At 44.4% G+C, this 19,919-nt stretch overlaps 1 protein-coding gene across 2 annotated transcripts in view; it reads left to right on the top strand.

The window, feature by feature from the left end:
- Positions 1–19,919, top strand: part of ADAM9 (ADAM metallopeptidase domain 9) — a 91,861-nt gene that overhangs the window by 53,980 nt on the left and 17,962 nt on the right. For both annotated transcript variants that reach the window (XM_027766811.1, XM_006164745.2), the window contains exons 13-16: positions 1,498–1,590; positions 3,332–3,527; positions 7,135–7,240; positions 15,103–15,286. In XM_027766811.1, coding sequence (XP_027622612.1) covers positions 1,498–1,590; positions 3,332–3,527; positions 7,135–7,240; positions 15,103–15,286 — 579 coding nt within the window. The remainder of the gene's footprint in view (positions 1–1,497; positions 1,591–3,331; positions 3,528–7,134; positions 7,241–15,102; positions 15,287–19,919) is intronic.

Here is a 19,919-nt window from a genome sequence, read left to right as displayed (position 1 = left end):
TGAACGTACTTTTTATACACAGAATGCAAGTCCTTAATCATAGTATATGATTCATTAATATTTTCTCCAAGTTATGGTGTAATTATTGTAATTAAATACACACTATCTCTTGAGGTGCAGAACTTTCACAATTTGATGAAATCCATTTTATCACTTGTGTTTTTATGGGTTGTGCTTTTTTTTCTAAAAAAAGTATGTTTGTTCATTTCTTGAGTTGGGGGGCATTCTTGACAGGGTCTTCTTGGCACTGTTCTGCCCCACTCTGTGCAGCCAGCCAGGATCATAGGTGTGCTTGGTGTTTGGAGGCAGACCTGGAATTTAAATCCGGAGCCTTTCCAGATGGCTCCAGCATCACCCGGCAGTGGCCATCCCGCCTGCGCCACCACAGGCCCGGGCTGTGCTGTTGGTGTTGCATCAAAGAATCCTTTGCCTACTCCATGGTTGCTAAGCTTTTCTCCTGGAAATTATAGATTTTATATTTAGAACCATGATCCATTTTAATTATTATCTTTCTGGGTATGTTACACGGTATAGATGATATTTTAAAATTTGTATTATGAAATTATTGTAAGCTAGGGGGAGTTGCAAGCAGTATAAAGTGTACCCAGTTGTCCCTCACCCAGTTGTCCCTCACCCAGTTGTCCCCCCCCACTGAGGTGGTGCTGAGCACAGCTTGAAAAGCCAGACGCAGACATTGCTGATGAACAGGAGAGAAGGGTGCCCGTGGGTGGGAGGCTGCGGGTTAGGGGAGCCGTCGAGGCACAGAGTGTGATGAGAGAAGCCAAGCAAGGTGAGAACAGTGTCTTTCCCAAAGGGGAAGAGCATCCAACAGAGAAGTCAGACCCCAAGCACGAAGAGGACCATGTTCATGAACACTTACTCCCCATGATATCAGACTTTGCTATGGACTGACTATTCGTGTGCCCCCACCCCCCTTCATGTGCTGTGGATGGCCTAACTACCAGGGTGGCAGTTATTTGGTGACAGGGCTCCAAGGAAATAATTAAGGTGAAACAAGGTCACATGGGTGGGGCCCTGATCCAGTAGGATTAGTCTCCTCACAGAAGGGATACCAGACAGCTTGCTCACCTCCTCTCTGTGCACATGTGTGACCACACAGCTGTCTGCATGCCAGGGACAGAGCCCTGACCAGAAGCTGGACTGCAGGAACTTGGTCTTAGCTGCCCTGCCATTAGAACTGTCAGAAAATACGTTTTTACTGTGTAAGCCGCCAGTCAATGGCGTTCTGTTAACGGTGTGCGCAGACTAAGCAAGGCACGCTCTCCGGTTTCGTCTCTTTAACTGCGGTGAGGCCTAAACCTCAGAGCTGAGGAGACGCCGGCAGACCCAGAAGGACGCTAAGTGGCTTGGTTTCAGGAAGTGACCACACTTGCCGGAGTAGGGTGTAGTAGAGTTCAGGTCTGAGAGAAGGATTTTATGCTTGAATATTAATATCTTTAACTCCTTTCGTTATTGTCGGTCGTTTTGTGTTCACAGGAATGCGAATCAGACCCTTGCTGTGAAGGGAGCACCTGTAAGCTTAAGGCATCGGCCGAATGTGCCTACGGGGACTGCTGTAAGGACTGCTGGGTAAGGAGCCCCTTCCTACCAGGAGCGACAGTAAAAACCGAGAAGGAAAGGCGTGTGCATACCACAGTGGATTTTCTGAGTTTGCTGAGAGAGCCCTAGCTTTATTCCATGGTGGTGGGAAAAATTTTATGCCATTTTCTGTAGTTTGAAGCATTCTTTTCATGACAAATGGTCTGTTGCGATTTTCTTCTTAGGGAAAACCGTTTTTAAAATGACTTTCAGAGTAACATGTGCTTGCTAAAAATACTTCAACATACGAAGTACAGAAGGCGGAAAACAGAAGACCTGCTGTGGTCACGCTCCTTGGGTGGCCATTGTTGATTTGTTGTTAACTTAGTCACTGTTTAGAAACACAGACGTGAAGGGGTGTGTGTGTGTGTGTAAGTGGGGAAATACAGAGACACATATTTTCACTAGCTGGCTTCTTTTGCAAAGAAACCCCATGGACTTTCCCCATTCACGCGGTTGTACGTAGTTAGTCACTTTTCCTGTCTACAGCTTTCCCATAGTTGATCTAGTCAACTAGTGGCTATTTAGGTTGTTCCAATGACTGCTTATAAGAGAAATCGCTGGAGCCATATTTGCATGTTAAATTTTTTTTTTTTTTGAGAGGTTTTTGCTACAGGGCGTGTATGCTCATCAGAAAGACAGAGACAGAGAGACAAAAAGCAGGAAATCTCCCCCTCACCTGGGGGATGGCCCCGCTGCAATCCCTTCTCCTCCTTTCTCCTCTCAGAATCTTGGGCATGCACGCACATGCGCCTGGTGTGAGTTTAAGCCACCGGGTCCGGGACTCGAACCACGGTCGGCTACATGGTAGTCCAGCGACATGGCTTATGCTAACTGCTGGTTCCCTGCATGTTAAAATTTTTTTATTTTTTGGAGAGGTTTTTGCTATAAGGTGCGTGCGTTAGCCAGACAGACAGAGAGAAACAGAGGGACAGAAAGTGAGAAATCACCCCCCAGGGGGGATGGTCACGCCGCAGTCCCTTCTTCTCCATTCTCCTCTCAAGATCTTGGGCACATGCACATTGCACCCGGCGTGAGTTTTAAGCCACTGGGTCCGGGATGCAAACTGGGGTCGACTACGTGGGAGTCCAGCGACATAGCCATTACGCCAACTGCTGGTCCCTGCATGTTAAACTTTTTGATCCACATTTTATGTGTCTTCACAAACGTGCCAGTTTACACACTCTGCCTCCTGTGCTGTTAAATCCTTGTTTCCTTATGCCAACATTGGTTACTAGCAAGCACTGTAATCCTTAGTGCAATAGATGGGAAGCATTCTTATATTTATTTGTATTTGCATTTTTTTGTTACCAGTGAGGTGAGGTTTTTCATTTCTGTATTTATGATGGTGATGAATTGCCTGGTGTTGACCTTTGTTCGCCTTTCTATTTTTTTTTTTTTAACCTTTCGTTACTGGTAGACTTTTAAATTTTACTTTCTTTATCTTTTTAATTATTTTGCCATAGGGCACATGTTCTTGCTGGGAAGAGACAGACACAGAGAGAGAAAAATGAGAAAGCATTCCTCCGAGAAGCTGGCCATGCACCTTCTCCAGTCTCCGCTCAGGTTTTGGGCACACACATGTGCCTGGCATGTTTTTCAAGCTCCCACACAGTTGGCCATGTGAGATCCAGGGCACAAAATCTTTATAGATGTAAATAGTGTGGCTTCAAGTTTGATTCACTGTGGACCTGTACTGATTCTCTTGTTTAATTTGAATCTGTCCCCCTAGTTCCTTCCGGGAGGTACTGTCTGCCGAGGAAAAACCAATGAATGTGATCTTCCGGAGTACTGCAACGGCTCTTCTCAGTTCTGTCAGCCAGATGTTTTCATTCAGAATGGATATCCTTGCCAGAATAGCAAAGCCTACTGCTACAATGGCATGTGCCAGTATTACGACGCTCAGTGTCAAGTCATCTTTGGCTCAAGTAAGATGTTGTTGTTCTTTGTTTTTAAAATGTTACCGAAGGTTATATATGCTACCAGAGAGACAGACAGACAGACAGACAGAGAGAGAGAGAGAGAGGTCCCCCTCCCCATGGGGAATGGTCATAGTGCAGTTGCTCTTCTTCTGTCTCTCCCTCTTTTACGGATTTTGGGCATGCACGCACATTGCCTGGCGCTAGGTCAGGGACTCAGACTGCAAGGTCAGCCATGTGGGATCCGGCTGCCTCAGCCACTAGGCCATGGAGCTGACTCTCTCTCTCTACTTTTTAAAATCCTGTCTAGGGGCCAGCAGGTGGTATGGTGGTTGGTTAAGGGCACTGGACTCCCACATGCTGACTGTGGTTTGAGTCCTGGACCTGGTGGCTTGCTTCTCACTTTCTCTCTCTTTCTCACTCTGTCCCTCTCTGGTCAAATTAAAACACATAAATAAATTAACTAAATAAAGTTCAATAAAAAAATGATTTAAAATAAATAACATCCTGCCTGCTGTTTCCTATGTTGCCCTTTCTCAGTTGGCTCCTCCCTCACAAAGGCCTTATTTTAGCAGTGTGGATTGGTGGTAACATTTCTTAGATCTCGTGAAGGGGAAACGCCTCTTTAAGTACTTGGTGGGGTTAGAAATGAACTCTTCACCATTTTGAAGCCATTGCTGCCTTGTTGCCTAGTTTACTGGGTTGTTGTTGAGAAGTCTGAATCGTTCTGATTCTCATCTGTGGCCTTTTTATTTTCTTCTGGAAAGGCTCGCAGGATCATTGCTTCAAGACGACATGCCCGATGCCAGTCTGTTTTTATTCATTGGCTGTGTCTACTCAGCCCTTCATAAAACTAGGTCTCAAGCCTCATAGCCAATCAGTCATAGATTGAAAAGATTTTTTAGTTTGAGAAATAGTTTTCTCTTCATGTGTAAGAGTCTGTGTTTGGGGATTCTTTTCTTGAACCACATATTGAATTTCCTGGATTTTCTGACCTCTCCCTTTTCGTCTCTTGTTTTTAATCACGCTTTCTGTGCGGTTCCTCCAGCTCTATCTTCTAGTTCTTTCGTGAGCATTTCATTTCAGGCGTTGTAGTTTTAGCTCACAGGAACTCTGAATTTTTCCCATTTGTTCAAACTCTCTTAGCTCTCAGCGTCTGAATGAGTGTTTAAGTTCCCCTTTTACCTGCACTGTTTCAGCTGCCCTTCCTCCGCGGGCTTCTCACTCTCCCATGGGCTGAGTTCCTAAGATGTCTGTTGGGCCCTGGTTCCCGGGGATGAAAGCAGAGGGAGTAAGTAACTAGACCGGGACTGAGGCTTGTTGGCCGAAAGCCTCCTCTGGGGAACGGGCTGCACTCTTCAGCTGGGGCAGTGTCCAAACCCACAGCTTCCCTTTTTGCCCCGTGGGGACCCTCTCTGTCCCCAGCTCACTGGGCAAGGCCTGGCTGCCTCACCCAGGAGAAGCCGGGTTTGGTGGGCGGGGATTTGGGACCCAGGAGGATAGGGTGGGGCTCAGTAAGGGCTGGCAGATCCTCAGTTCATTGCCTTGTTTTTGGAATAGTTTCTGCACCATTAGTAACTGAGCATCATGTCTGGGAGTAGGGACACCCTGTGTCTTCTCTCCAGAAACAGGATAGAAAGGGACTGTCAGCCGTGCGGGGAGGGGATGTGATCTGTGGCTCGAACTGCTTCCCCAGCAGCCTTTAACCCGTGTTCTCTTAGCCACCTGCCGCTCCTTACCCCACTCTCTAGAGCGATTGGGCACAACCGGGGCCATCTCTTGGCGGAAATCTGTGATGGAAAAGTAGCTGAGCTCAGCTTTCGCCACTGCCAGCTTAGATTTCGTTTTCTCAGCTACTTGAAGTCATTTGCCCCTTAGCTCTTAGCTGGCTGCTTTTCAGCATCCAAAATTTTGTGTTATCTCATTTCTCAATTCTGCTCTTAGTTGGTTTATAAACTTAAAGGTTTTATTTATTTATTTATATTTTCCATGAGTGACAGAGATAGAAAGAGACAGAGACAAAGAGACAGCACCCCTGGTAGCGTCTACTCCATGAGCCAGCCTCAGCCAGCCTTGGTCATGGGCACGCATACCCGGAGGATTCAGGGGTCAGGACAGGCACCTGGAACCTTCTCGTGTGGGTCAGTTTTGCAGAGTGTCACATTTCACCACTGTCAGTTCCCAGAGAGACAGAGAGGAAGGGAGAGGGAGAAAGTACCCCCCAGTGGGCGTCGTTGTGCCACGATCCCTTCCCCTTTAGTTCTCCATTCTGTTGGAATTTGGGGCCCATCTGCACATGCACATGGTATATTTTTCAAGCTACCTGGGCTGAAATTCAGCGATGACTGGTTATGTGGAATCTGGCTGCCTTAACCACTGGGCCACAGGGCTGGCCTGATCTTGTGCAAGTTTTCTATAGTCATTTTTAAAACAATTTGATTTAATTTACTATTATTATTATTTTTAATTTGACCAGAGAGAGGGAAAGTGAGAAAGCCAGGTCCAGGACTCACCATAGCCGGCCACGTGGGCGTCCAGTGCCTTAATCACCACTCCACCTACCTCGCCCAGGCGTGATCATTTCTTGTATTACCTGATCCTCTGCCTCTTTTTTTCTTCTTCTTTTCACGTAACTCCTTTGACTCCTCATCCATTTTCTTTAAAACCAAACCGCATGTGTGTGTACATGTATACACATACGTGTATGTATATATAAGAAAGCAAGCATGGATTCATTCTTTGTCACCTGCCTTGGGTATTTGTCAATACACCTAGTTGGGAGGAATACCTAAACCATGTATGGTAAGTGAAAAGCAAAAGTAGTAGCTGGCAGTGTTTCCCCACTCCTCCCAGCCTGATCTGACCACTTATTTTGTTCTTTGCATACTGTATTTATTTGCATATTATTTGGGGTGCGTAGAAATAAATATGTGAGGGCAACGAAAACAAATATGCTGAAAATGGTGCCACACTGCGTAGTTTCAAATTTATTTATATTTTCTTGTTTAATGATATTTCTTTTAGGTTTTTATCATAGAGCACATGTGCTTGCCAGAGAGATAGAGGGAGAGGGAGGGAGGGAGGGAGGGAGGGAGAGAGAGAGAGCGAGAGAGAGCGAGCGAGCAAGTAAGCAAGCAAGCGAGAGAGAGAGAGACAGAGAGAGAGAGAAAGTGAGAAATTACCCTCAAGGGATATGGCAATGTCACAATCCCTTCTTTATTCATCTCTAAGAATTTTAAGTGTGTGTGTGCGTGACACACACATATGCCTGGCATGATTTTTAAGCCACTGGGTTTGAACCACAGTTGGCCATGTGGGAGTCCAGCACCTTAACCACCATGCTGGCCCTCCAAGGCTGTTAAGTACAACTTAAGCTATGTGTGTGTGTGTGTGTGTGTGTGTGTGTGTATCTTTTTTTTTAGAGAGATTTTTACTACAGAGTATTTTTATATCTTGTTATGAGTAACAGAACAGAAATATCTCACGCATAAGGCCTGAGGCTGTTTCCCAGGTGTGCAGGCAGCTCTTCGGGGTGTGGACGATCAGGGGGAGTACTTTAATTTCTGAAGTTCTGTCGCCATGACTTGTTTTCTCTTTTTAAATGTTTGCTCCACAGAAGCCAAGGCTGCCCCCAAAGATTGTTTCATTGAAGTGAACTCTAAAGGGGACAGGTTCGGCAACTGCGGCTTCTCCGGCAACGAGTACAAGAAGTGCGCCACGGGGTAAGTGGAGGCGAGGTCCACCGTGGCCAGTGTCTGCTGTGGCAGATCCCACGACTGCTCACTTCCCACCCTGCACATGCTTAAGTTTCCACCGCATTTTATAACACGAGCTTCCGAGACTGGCGTTAGGAATTGGACTGGTGAGATGCTGAGATCTAATGTTTATTCCTAATCTACAACCAGAACCCAAACCCAACACCCTCTTAACTCGCTTTCTATGAGAGATTGTGTTATTATGTCCTTTCGAACGTACCTGCAGAATTAATTCTGGACTTTATTATTTTCTTTTAGTTTTGTATAATTTTTACATATTTTAAATTAATTTTTTTTTTCGGTTAGTGTGTGACTGCTCACTGGAAAAATAGGGGGAGAGAGAGAGAGAGAAAGTGAGAAACCACTCCAGTGGAAATGGCTACACCTCAGTCCTTTTTGGCTTCACTATCATCTTGGGATTTCGGTCATGCACGTACACGTGCCCAGGCTGTTTCCAAGCTGCTGTGTCCGGGACTTGAACCATGCAGGTGGCCATGTAGGATTCAGCCACCTTAACCTCTATACTAATTTTTTTCTTTTCTTTTTCTTCTTTTCTTTTTTTTAGAGATTTTTGCTATAGGGCGTGTGTGCTCACCAGAGACACAGAGAAACAGAGAGGTCAAAAAGAAGAAATCATCCCCTGGGGCGGGGGGGCATGGCCATGCCGCAATCCCTTCTCCTTCACACTCCTCTCAGAATTTTGGACATGCACACACAAGTGCCTGGTGTGAGTTTTAAGCCACAGGATCTAGGACTCGAACTGCAGTTGACTACGTGGGAGTCCAGTGACATAACCATTACACCATCTGCTGGTCCCCATGCTAATTTTTAAATGATCAATTAAAACTTTCTTTATTTCTGTAATTATTGGGTCATCAGAAAAGTCATGATGTATTTTGCATAGAAAAGCATAGAAAAATATGTCATGACTTTTCCAATGGCCCAATAACATTTGTGTATTACAAAAAAAAATTAAATGATAAACAATGAAAGGTCATCTATAATCTCAACCCATGTGTGTTCACCAATTTCGGTGTCTTTCCACCCATTCTGTACCTATGCACCACGTGCACTTACAGTAACATTTCATACAGCGGGATATTCTGTAATACTGCGTGTGCCGCCGGCTCACCCCACCTGCTACTGCCACTGCAGTGACATGACGCGTGCCAAGAAGGACTAGCAACAGGACTTCCACGTCGCCAAACCAGTCACATTGGTCATGTCTCGGGTTGCATTCAGCTCTGTTAACGATTTTCTCCTTGTAGAACCCTCTTTCCCTGGCTTTTGCATAGTGTTCTCCTCCTTCTCCTCCCCACGTGTGATTCACGAACTTCTGTGAGCTGCTTTGGCCATGCTAGCCCAATGTGACTCTCTGCCACAGGGTCTTAGCCGTCCCATCTGCTTAGCGTGCCCTCATCTCCCCTCTGAGCCCAGTTAGTTCTGCCTGTTCTCCGGGTCTCTGTGATTTCTTTCAGGAAACCTTCTTCTCTCCCCTAAGACAGTCAGATCTGCCAGGAGCTTGTGCTGCTACGTGCGGCTTTGCCCTAGAAGTGAGGTGTGGTGCTTTCGTCCCTGCGGTTCAGAGGATCCTCTAGGTGACCTTGTGTTTCCCCTTGTCCCCTGGCCTATTGAAAATACATCGCCTAATTTCCAAATAGGGATATTCTGGTTATTTTTCTGGTTTTGATTTCTAGTTTAATTCCATTGAGAACATACTCTATGACTGGCTCTTTGGGATTTATCGAGGCATGAACTCTTGTCCGGCAGATGGTCTGCTTCACAGTGAATGCTCCATATGCCATTGGAAAAGGAAATGCATTCTTCAGTTGGATGTGTAGTCTGTGAACGACAGGTTAATAGAATATTCAAGTCTTACCTATCCTGGTGTGTGTTCGTGTGTTTTATCTGTTCCTTCCATTTCCGAGGTTGGTGCATTGAATTCTACAGTTTTGATTGTGAATTTCTTCACTTATTTACTCTACATCTTTGCTGTGTGTATCTCAAGCTCGTTATTAGGTGCATACACATTTAGGACTGTTACTTCTTTCTCATGAGTGGACCCTTTTATTATATAGACCACGTTTTTTCCTTTGCCTCTGGAATATGTAGTATTTCTCACGGTTTCTTTTGTTTCTGTGGCTGTCTGGTTCTCCCCCTTCCTCACTAAACCATCAGGCCCAGTGACACATTTTATCTTTAGCAGTTAGCATAATGCCTGAGAGGAGCGTAGGGCTGTGAGTGAGTACATAGAGGTGTAGATGACATGGTGGAGAGTGAATGGGTGGAGAATTAGTAACGGATCAGCGAAGGAGCTGGGTAAGTGCATTAAGGCCGACTCGGAAGGAGCCTGCTGGACAAACTGGGTGCTGGTCTGTGGCCTTGTCTGGTTCACGTGTTCATGAATCCCCCCTTAAGACATCAAAACTATACTTAACAAACGTAAGAATTACTGAGCAGCTCGTTAGAAAACATCTGGTAACTGTGTATCAGGATACTACAGTCAGTAAGAATACACACTGGAAGTTAGCCTCCTTGGATTTGAAACCTGGTTCAATCACTTGGCATCTCTGAGAATTGGGATGAGTTATTTCATTTCCATACCTCACTTTTCTCTTCTGTAAAATGGGACAGTTGGGGGGTTTCTATTTCCAAGTGCTGTTTGGCAGGTGAGCTGAAGGATGTCAGTGCAAAGAGCAGTGCCTTCTTTGGGTCTTCTGTAGCCCTTGTCATCATCATTGTCCTCATCATAGAAAATGTATAAAATCTAGAAAAGTCTAAAGAGTGTATTTACGTGGGAACCAGCAGTTAGCATAATGGCTATGTCGCTGGACTCCCATGTAGTCAACCGCGATTCGCGTCCCGGAGCCGGTGGCTTAAAACTCACTCTGAGCGCGTGTGCGTGCATGCCCAAGATCCCGAGAGGAGAATGGAGGAGAAGGGATTGCGGCGTGACCATACCCCCTGGGGGGTGATTTCTCGCTTTCTGTCTCTATATCACTCTCTGTCTGTCTGGCGAGCGCACGTGCCCTATAGCTAAAACCTCTCAAAAAAAAAAAAAAGTGTAATTACATGGTGGTCCTACCTTCCAGCGACACTCCCTTACACGTCTGTTGCATTTCCTTCTGTGTGCATTTCCTTTCAGAAGCATAAGACACACAGTCCCCGTGGAAGGACTGTCTTTTCAGCATGTAGTGTCATCTTTTTGAACATGTAAATGAGACAGAGGAATATGTGAACAAAACTCTGTTATCCTAGGGTAAAGCATTGTCATATTTGCTTTGTCTGGACTGCTGGACCGTTTTTAAGATTCATAGGCATTATGATACTTTTACAGTTTTCATGTTCTTCTCCAGCACACAAGACCATTCACAGTCCCCTCTCTCTCCTAGCCAAATGAACAGTTGCTAAGTGTCACCTAATACCTGGTCAGTATTAATATGTCCCTAACCTGCCTCTTTTTCATAGCCGGCATCTCCCAGCACTTGACCAAGGATTACACGTTTCATCTAGTTGTCATGTCACTTAAACCACTTTAATTTCTATGTGAAAACTCTTTAATTGCTCGGGGGGGGGGTGCATGCGTGCTTGTGTGTATGCGTGTGTGTGTGTGTGTGTGTGTGAGGTATGCTTGCCCAAGAGAAAGCGAGAGAGAGAGAAGGTGCCGCCCCAGTGGTGGGTGGCCATGCTGTGGCCCTTTCTCACCCATTTCATCATCTGGTTGGGATTTTGGACATGCACTCACGTGTGTCTGGTATGTTTTCAAGCTGCTCAGTTGGGATTTGAACTACGCGTAGTCCTGTGGGATCCAGCTCCCTTAATCTGGGCTGTGGGCTTGATCCTTAATTAAGTCACTTTTTTTTTTTTTTTAACTTCTGGTCCCAAAAATTATTATTATTTTTTTATACATTTTTTTCTTTATTTACATTCATTCACTGTACATCATTATAGCATACAAAATGAGATTTTTCCATTGAGAATACACTGTATATTGGCTCAATCAAGCACATCAACATATGTGTTATTGTCAACAAATCATTTTCCATTTCTTGTTTTCTGTATATTTTGCCTTTTTCCCCATTCTTGATTCCCTATCTCACCCTCTGCCATCTCCCACCCTCCTCCCACACTGTGTCTGGTATCTATTGGTGCTTTCTATGCCTCCCCCATTTTATTGTTTCACTAAATATCTTAATAAATCTAAATATTTTCAACAGCAAGCACAGCTGATATGTACATATCCATGAACACAAGTCTGACTTTAGGCATAAACCTCAGTGAATAGAATGAACATACTATAAAGTAGCACCTAACTAGGGCTATATAGCTTAACTGCAGTCATCAAATAGGTATTTCTAATGCCTTTTTTTTTTCTTCTGAAAATTTTTTTTCTTAATTTACATTCATTCCCTGAGCATCATCACAACATTCTAAATGTGGTTTCCCATCTAGAATATACTGTATAGTGGCTTAATAATGCATGTTATCATCCATAATATTCCATTTCTACTTTCATATATATGTTTTTTACCCCATGTCTAGCCCTCTGCCCTATTCCACTCTCTTATTACACTATCTCTGCTGTCTACAGTTGTCTTCAATTCCTTTTCCCCCAACATTTCGTTGATCACACAATATCATAAGTAATCTAACTACTTTCAATAGCAAGATCAGCCGATGGTTTCAAGAAAAGCAGTTTTGAACTGGTAAGGATATTTCTTTGAAACTTAAAGCCTAGAAACAGGTTAGTATTCTGTTCAAATAGTCGGAACATGAATCTATTGATAGCTGAAGACAGGACAAAAATCCTTAAAACCGGACAACAAAGCTTAGAAGAAAAGCAGCAATATTTTAGTCAAGTCGTAGAATACTGTTTCATCAGTTCAGTCTCATGTACTTAATATTTCTTCTGTATCTGTTGAGGTTCGATGTTCCAGATTGAAATCTGGGATGTAATACTCAACTCCAGCTTTTGGCCCTACAATTAAGTTGCCCATTTTCTTAGTTTCTGAACTCTTATTTCTGTGTGTCTGCATTTAATTTTACTGACATAGCACTCCCTTAAGAACTTCTTGGAGATCCGGTCTGGTGCTGGTAAATTCTTTCAGGTTTTGTTTATCTGGGAAAGTTCGTGTCTTTTCTTCCCAAATGAACGATAACCTTGCTGGGTACAGAATTCTCGGTTGAAATTGCTTTTCCCTTAATACTTTGAATACATTTTCCCATTCTCTCCTCGCTCTCATTGTTTCCGATGAGAGGTCTGCCGTTAGTCTGATGGGATACCCTTTGTAGGTAACTTGCCTTTTTTCTCTTGCCAGTCTTAGTATCTTGTCTTTGTCTGTGGTTTTGGTCAATCTGGCTATAACGTGTCTTGGAGAAGATCTTCTTGGGTTGATTCTATTTGGGGTCCTCTGTATTTCTTGGGTCTGAATCTTTGAGTGCCTCTCCAGGTTTGGAAAATTTTCTTGTAAGATTTCATGGAATAGATTATCAATGCCCTTATGAGTCTCTTCACCTTCTGGGATGCCTATTATCCGGATGTTTGGACGTTTGATGGTATCTAGTACTTCTCGCATATTATTCTCAAATTTTTGGGCCATTTTCTCAGTCTTCGCGGTGGATTTTTCTAGGCCAACCATTTTCTCTTCTACATTAGAGATTCTATTTTCTGTATGATCTAGTCTGCTTTTAATACTTTCAAGGGAGATTTTGACTTCTTGTATTATAGCCTTCATCTCTAACAGTTCCATCTGATTCTTTTGTAAAGTGTGAAATTCCTCTTTTAGATCTAGCATGAATTTCCTCACCTCCTGGAACTCTTCAACTCCTTTCTCCTTCCTCTTCAGCAGTTCCTTGTCTCTCTTCTCTTCCATCTCTGTTAGCTTTGCCATTATGAATGTTCTGAATTCTTTATCAGACATTTCCATGATTTCCATTGAACTGTGTGTGGATAAAGAGGAGCTATCCTTTTCCCTTGTGGGAGAGGTATTTTCCTGCTTCCCCATATTTCTTGTGGTCCTGCAGCGATTTCTAGTCATCTGGTGGATGGTCGGTTTCTTCCCAAACACGCGAGTTTTGGATGCTGGAGGCCCAGTTATCAGTGGGACATCTTCCTTTCTGCCCAAATGGCTAGATCTCAGGAGCCATGGAGCTGGCTGTCTCTTGAAGAAGGGCTGTTCACGCGAGTTTTGGATGCTGGAGGCCCAGTTATCAGTGGGACATCTTCCTTTCTGCCCAAATGGCTAGATCTCAGGAGCTATGGACTAATTAAGTCACTTTTAATCTGTCTTCACTTTCCGCCCAGTGACAGTGACCCGTGGAAGTGGCTGGGCCAGTGGGCCCATGTCCTCGCTGTATTTCTTAGTTCCATCATTGCTTAACTTGTGCACTATTAGTTATGTCTCTTTTTACATGACGAAATAGGAGTTCTGAAAGTTCAGTCACTTTACTTATGTCACTTAGGAAGTAAAGGGTGACATAAGAATAAATATAAAGTTGGAACAAAATTAATAACTCTTAAATGTAGCATGGAGACAAGATGAAGACTTAGTAGTAGCATATGTGAAAATCGAAGAGGGATTTTATCAGCACACTCTGGGGCATCGGTAATGCAATGTGTTGTCATCCAAGCTATGTAACCCCGGGCTTCGCCGAGATGGCCAGGCACCTGGAATCCAGACAGCGTCCTCCTCTCTGCCGTCAGGCTGTTACTGCGGTGTCCTGCTCCCCCATGAGCATTGCGTGTCTAGAGGCAGCAGGTGCATATTTAGCAGGGGCCTCCCTGTCGCAAGCAGAATGATTGTAAGATGCCGTCCTGGTGAAGAGTCTTTCAGAGCTGCATTAAAGCTGTCCTAAAATAGCTGCCATCTGAAAGAAGGAAAGGCAGTGTCTGTGGGGTCAATGAGGAAGTCCTGGGAGACAGATTTCAACTCAGTAAAGAATGTAATGATAGCTTGAATGGCATGTTTCAGGAGGCGGCAAATTAGGGGTATTGGGAAAAAGCACCCCGTGAAGACTTGGCAGTGTTGTCATGGAAGAAATTCATGTGCAGGGTGGGTGCTTGATGGATGGTTTTTTTTGTTTGGTAAAATATTTCTGTGCAGCGCTGTAAGAGCTGATGTGAGAGGTACGCAGGGGTGTACCACAGGTGGGCCGTTTAACTCAGCTAGGGGGTGTCGTCAGGGGAGCCTTCACAGCGCCTGCGTGTCAAATTAGTGAGTTAATGAGTTCATGACTTGTGTGTTTAAATAGGTAACCAAGAATTAGGACCAGCAGGTGGCATGGTGGTTAAGATGCAGGACACTCCCACATGGCTCACCACGTTTCCAGTCCCAGACCTGACAGCTTGCTTTCTCACTCTCTCTCTCTCTTTAGTTAAATTAAAATAAATGAATGAATAAATAAAATAAAATAAATAATTATATTAAAAAAAGAATTAGTCAAAGAGATGTCTTTTCCTATTTTGCATTACAGGCTTTAATTTCCTCCTTCCCGTAACTGTAAGAAGACATGACTGAAGTGTGGTATTGCTGTATGACTTCCTGTGTACAGCATCTGTGAAGTTCTGTCACATTTATCAACAGCATTATTAGACTCCTCTGAGCCCGAGACAGTGAAGTGAAGCAGGGCTAGGTGCAGGAGCATGAGCTGGCTCCTGTGATTTGTACCCTGACACCCGCTGTCTCTCCTCCCTTTTCTTTTTCTTGGCCTCAGCCCCAACCTTTCCCTGCTGCTTCTGTCCAGCTAACGTCCACATGCAAACTTTTCATTTTTCTTTCGTGTCTGTCCTGGGTGCACTTTCCAGCCGTGTCCTTTCTCTGTCTCTATAGGAACGCCCTGTGTGGGAAGCTTCAGTGTGAGAATGTGCAGGAGATGCCGGTGTTCGGGATTGTGCCTGCGATTATTCAGACGCCCAGTCGCGGCACCAAGTGCTGGGGTGTGGATTTCCAGCTAGGATCCGATGTCCCAGACCCTGGGATGGTGAACGAAGGCACGAAATGTGATGCGGGCAAGGTAATCGGAGCATCTTCCATGTACAAGCTACGTGTGAATATCCCCCGGTTGTGACACAGTCAGCTGCTCTCCCCTGATAATTGTAAAAGAAACGGACATTCATTGGAGGAAGTTTAGAATCTACGATCACCAAGAGGACAGTTAAGAACACCTGTTAGTCTGCCATCCAGGTTTCTTCTCTAGGGTCCCGTAACTGATATTTTCCACTTTGCGGTATGCCATTCTTTCCCTCCCCACAAATGTGCTGTCTGGTTTATTAGCCAGTTTGTGATAACTGGGACACTTTCCAGATTTGGAGGTCGCACGTCTGTGGGTGCCTCTGTACCAGAGAGTCGCAGTGCTTGTCCAGCCCAGGCCCCCTCTATCCAGACCACAGCTGGATCAGATACGAACCCAGATGAGCCATATGAGGAGGTGACCCGGGCCACATCCCTTTCTTGGAATACATAATTAGGTAATTAGGAGCAAGAGAAGAAAGTACAAGATTCTTCAGGACGTCCCAGTTCTATTCCTCACTTCCACTTACAGAAAGACCCATATATTTTTGTGCCTGTCCTTGCAACTAAATAAACTTGCCTGTTGCAGCTATTTATAAATAATGCTGAGACTAATGGCACTTTATAAATCAAAAAAAAAAAAAAAAAAAGAATATCCCCGATCATTTTCTGAGGCTAAACTATTAATTCTACAATGTTATGTATACTTTTATGGTTTTAGGTATAGTTTTGCCAAATTTCTCTTGGGAACAGTTTTAAATTAGTTTATCATCGGGACCGGCAGTTAGTGTGTGTAATGGCTATGTCGCTGGACTCCCACATAGTCGACCGCGGTTTGAGTCCCAGACCCGGTGGCTTAAACTCACGCCGGACGCATGTGCATACGTGCCCAAGATCCTGAGAGGAGAATGGAGGAGAAGGGATTGCAGCGTGGCCATTCCTCCTGGGGGATGATTTCTTGCCTTCTGTCTCTTTGTCTCTCTCTGTCTTTCTGGCGAGCACACGCTCCCTATAGTAAACACCTCTTCAAAAAAAAAAAAGTTTATCATCCAACTAGTGGTTTGTGTTTTTGTTTGTTTATTTCGCCATAGGGCCTATGCATTAGCTGGAGAGAGACTGAGAGACAAGGAGAGGGAGGGTGAGAAGTCACCCTTGTGGGGATGGCCATGCTGTAATCCCTTCTCCATTTTCTCCTCTTAGGATTTGGGCTCGTACATGTGCCTAGTGTGTTTTTCAGGTCTCCAGGTCTGGGACTTGAACCATACAGTCAGCCATGTGGGATCCAGAGTCTTAATCACCATGCCACCTGGTGGTCCTCGTTTGTAAGTGTTTTAAATTCTCCAGATCATAGTCAAGATTTGTAGGTATTATTTTAAAACTTTAAGGGTAATTTCATTTTTATTCTGCTCTTATTAATGACATGAACTTTTTTGATTATATATATTCATCTCTTCTGTGAGTTTTCCTACTGATAGTCTTTGTCCATTTAAAAACTGACATGTCAGGCCAGCCGGTGACCTAGAGATTATGTGAACTGGATTCCACGTGGCTGACTGTGCTGTTCAAATCCTAGACTCGGAGGCTTGAAAAACGTGGTAGTGCGTATGTGTGTGTGCCCGAAAAACATGGCAGTGTGTATGTGTGCGTGCTCAGAAAACATGGCAGTGCGTATGTGTGCGTGCTCAGAAAGCATGGCAGTGCGTATGTGTGCGTGCTCAGAAAGCATGGCAGTGCGTATGTGTGCGTGCTCAGAAAGCATGGCAGTGCGTATATGTGCGTGCCCGGAATCCCAGAAGGAGGGTGACATGGAGGGTAAGGGCTTATGGCATGCTCAGAAAGCATGGCAGTGCGTATGTGTGCGTGCTCAGAAAGCATGGCAGTGCGTATGTGTGCGTGCTCAGAAAGCATGGCAGTGCGTCTTTGTGCGTGCTCAGAAATCATGGCAGTGCGTATGTGTGCGTGCTCAGAAAGCATGGCAGTGCGTATGTGTGCGTGCTCAGAAAGCATGGCAGTGCGTATGTGTGCGTGCTCAGAAAGCATGGCAGTGCGTATGTGTGCGTGCTCAGAAAGCATGGCAGTGCGTATGTGTGCGTGCTCAGAAAGCATGGCAGTGCGTATATGTGCATGCCCGGAATCCCAGAAGGAGGGTGACATGGAGGGTAAGGGCTTATGGCATGATCAGTCCTCACACAGAGATGTTTTCTCGCTTTCCCTCTCACTCCATCTCTTTCTGACCAGCACATGTGCCCTTTGGGAAATTTTTAAAAGTTGTCTTATTTTTCTTACTAAGTTTAAAGGACTTTAACTTATTCCATATATAATGTAATGTTTTATATATTTATATATATTTATTGTTTTATATATTTACATATGTGTACACACACATGTAACTTTTGCTCAGATTAGTCCTTGCCTCTTTTTGTTTTTTAGTATTTTTCTCCATGTTTACCTATTTTTATTTTTAGAATTGTTCTACATAACTTTATTTATTTATTTATTTTAATTTGACCGAAGTGAGAGAGAGACAGAAAGTGAGAAAGCAAGCTACAGGTCCAGGACTTGAACTGATTTGACCATGTGGGAGTCCAGCACCCTTAACCAGCCTGCCACCTGCCAGTCCCACTATGTTTATATTTTTACACATTCAACTCTGTTATTCTTTTCCTTAATGGCTTCTGCTTTTACTTAACATTATATTCTTTTCCTTAATGGCTTCTGCTTTTTTTTAACATTAGTGTTTTAAAAAGTTCATTTATTTATTTCTCCCATGACAGAGAGAGAGAAATACAGGCACACCCAACAGGGTCTTCATGACAGACAGTCCCCCCAGCCTTAGCCAGGGTCATGGGCACCTGTGCACGTGCTCCTGTGCACACACACAGGGTGCACTCCTGGGACCTGCCGTCGGCATCAGCACCCTGCAGCTCCACTGCGCTCCATTGCCACAGGCCCCCTCACTCCGAGAGACGTTCTCAGGATAGTGTCAGAGCATCACTCTCTTGTATTTTCTAGAAGGCTTTTCATTCGTTTCTTGTTTTATTTATTTATTTTAATACTTATGTCTATAATCCAGTGGAATATTTTTGTGTGGGTACAGTGGTCCACTCTCACCTGCAGTCAGCTACAGCACAAAAGTGTCAACTGGAAAAGTGACTGGTCCAGGGACAGGTTTTGGGAGAGGACACAGCTTTGGGGCTCAGTCCCTTCTGGCCTCTCCTTTCCGGTCTGCTCTGCTGACCTGCAGTACACTTAGCAGGGCAGGCTGTGTCTCTGTCAGGGGAGGCTGTGGTTTCCAGAGCCGCCTGAGACCAGGCAGGTAAGTTGGTTTCTGGGGGGCAGTATTAAGAGGCCCCTTTGTGCTGTGTACGTACATCACGTTAATGTGTTGTTGGTAATAAAGGCAATCTCCGATAACCAATTCTTAGCTATTTTCTCTCACTTGGTGACTAATGAGATATTGCAATTTGACTTGATAACACCCCATATTAAGGGTGTAAATGTTAAGCATTGCATACTTTGAGCAGGTAGAGGGCAGACATTGGGAATGGTACAAGAAAGCTCAATCCTTATCCATCCAAAAGGACATTAGTTGGTGTCCAAGGTAGGTTAGTCAACAAACTGCATTTTTTAAAAAGCATTGTTTATTTAAGAATAATTAATTTATTATTATTATTTTAATTTTCTATAAGAACACGTGCACTCATGGGAGAGACAGAGAAAGTGAAAAAGCAAGTTGCCAGACCCAGGACTTGAACGATAGTCAGCAATCTGGGAATCCAGTGCCTTAATCACCATGCCACCTGCTGGCCCCTATAAATAGCATTCTAATTTATTATAGGGAACTAATTGTTAGAAGAAACAGCAGTTGCCTCTAGATTGGTGGATTAGGTAAGAATGGGCCAGGGAGTTGTTTTGGTCATAAGCCTTAATTTGATTTTTAACCATGTACAAGTAAAACTTAAAGGAGGGACCAGTAGGTGGTGTAGTGGCTAAGGTGTTGTACTTCCATGTGGTCGTCTGCTGTTCTAGTCCTGGACCTGGCATTTTGAGAGTCTCACAGCAGGCATGAGTGCATGTGTGTGTGCCCAAAATCCCAAGAGAAGAATGGAGGAGAAGGGATTGCGGCATGGTCATCTCTCCCAGGGGTGATTTCTTAATTTCTGTCTCTCTGGCAAGTGCACACACATTATAGCAAAAATGTCTCAAAAAAGAAAAAGAAGAAAAGTTAAATGTAAAAACAAAGGGCACTGGTACTCTGTTCTTTAGAAGTGGTATTGGCCGTGTTTTGTCAATTTGATGGAGAAAACTCCAGCCTGGACATTCAGAGACTCCATAGACTGAGTGAACTTGTAGTGGGACACATTCGTGGTGGTGGTAGTACAGTTTGCATTTGATTAAAGCATTGATTACTTAAAATTAAGTCTGTGGGGCCAGCTTGTGGTGGTTAAAGCAGCTGGATCCCACATGGCTGACGGTGCAGTTCAAATCCTGGACCTGGCAACTTGAGAAGTAGGCCAGGCACGTGTGTCACATGTCCAAATTCCAAGGAGATAATGGAGGGTGGGGATTGCGATGTGCCTGTTCTGTCCTCCCCTGGGGAGGGGGAGTGTATTCTTACGCCCCACCCCATCTCTTTC

This window comes from Tupaia chinensis, unplaced genomic scaffold (genome assembly GCF_000334495.1).
Source record: "Tupaia chinensis unplaced genomic scaffold, TupChi_1.0 Scaffold143705_1, whole genome shotgun sequence".
In the NCBI taxonomy this organism is placed as follows: domain Eukaryota; kingdom Metazoa; phylum Chordata; class Mammalia; order Scandentia; family Tupaiidae; genus Tupaia; species Tupaia belangeri.
Note: the sequence above shows the minus strand (reverse complement) of the source record. Positions and strands in the feature narration are given on the sequence as shown.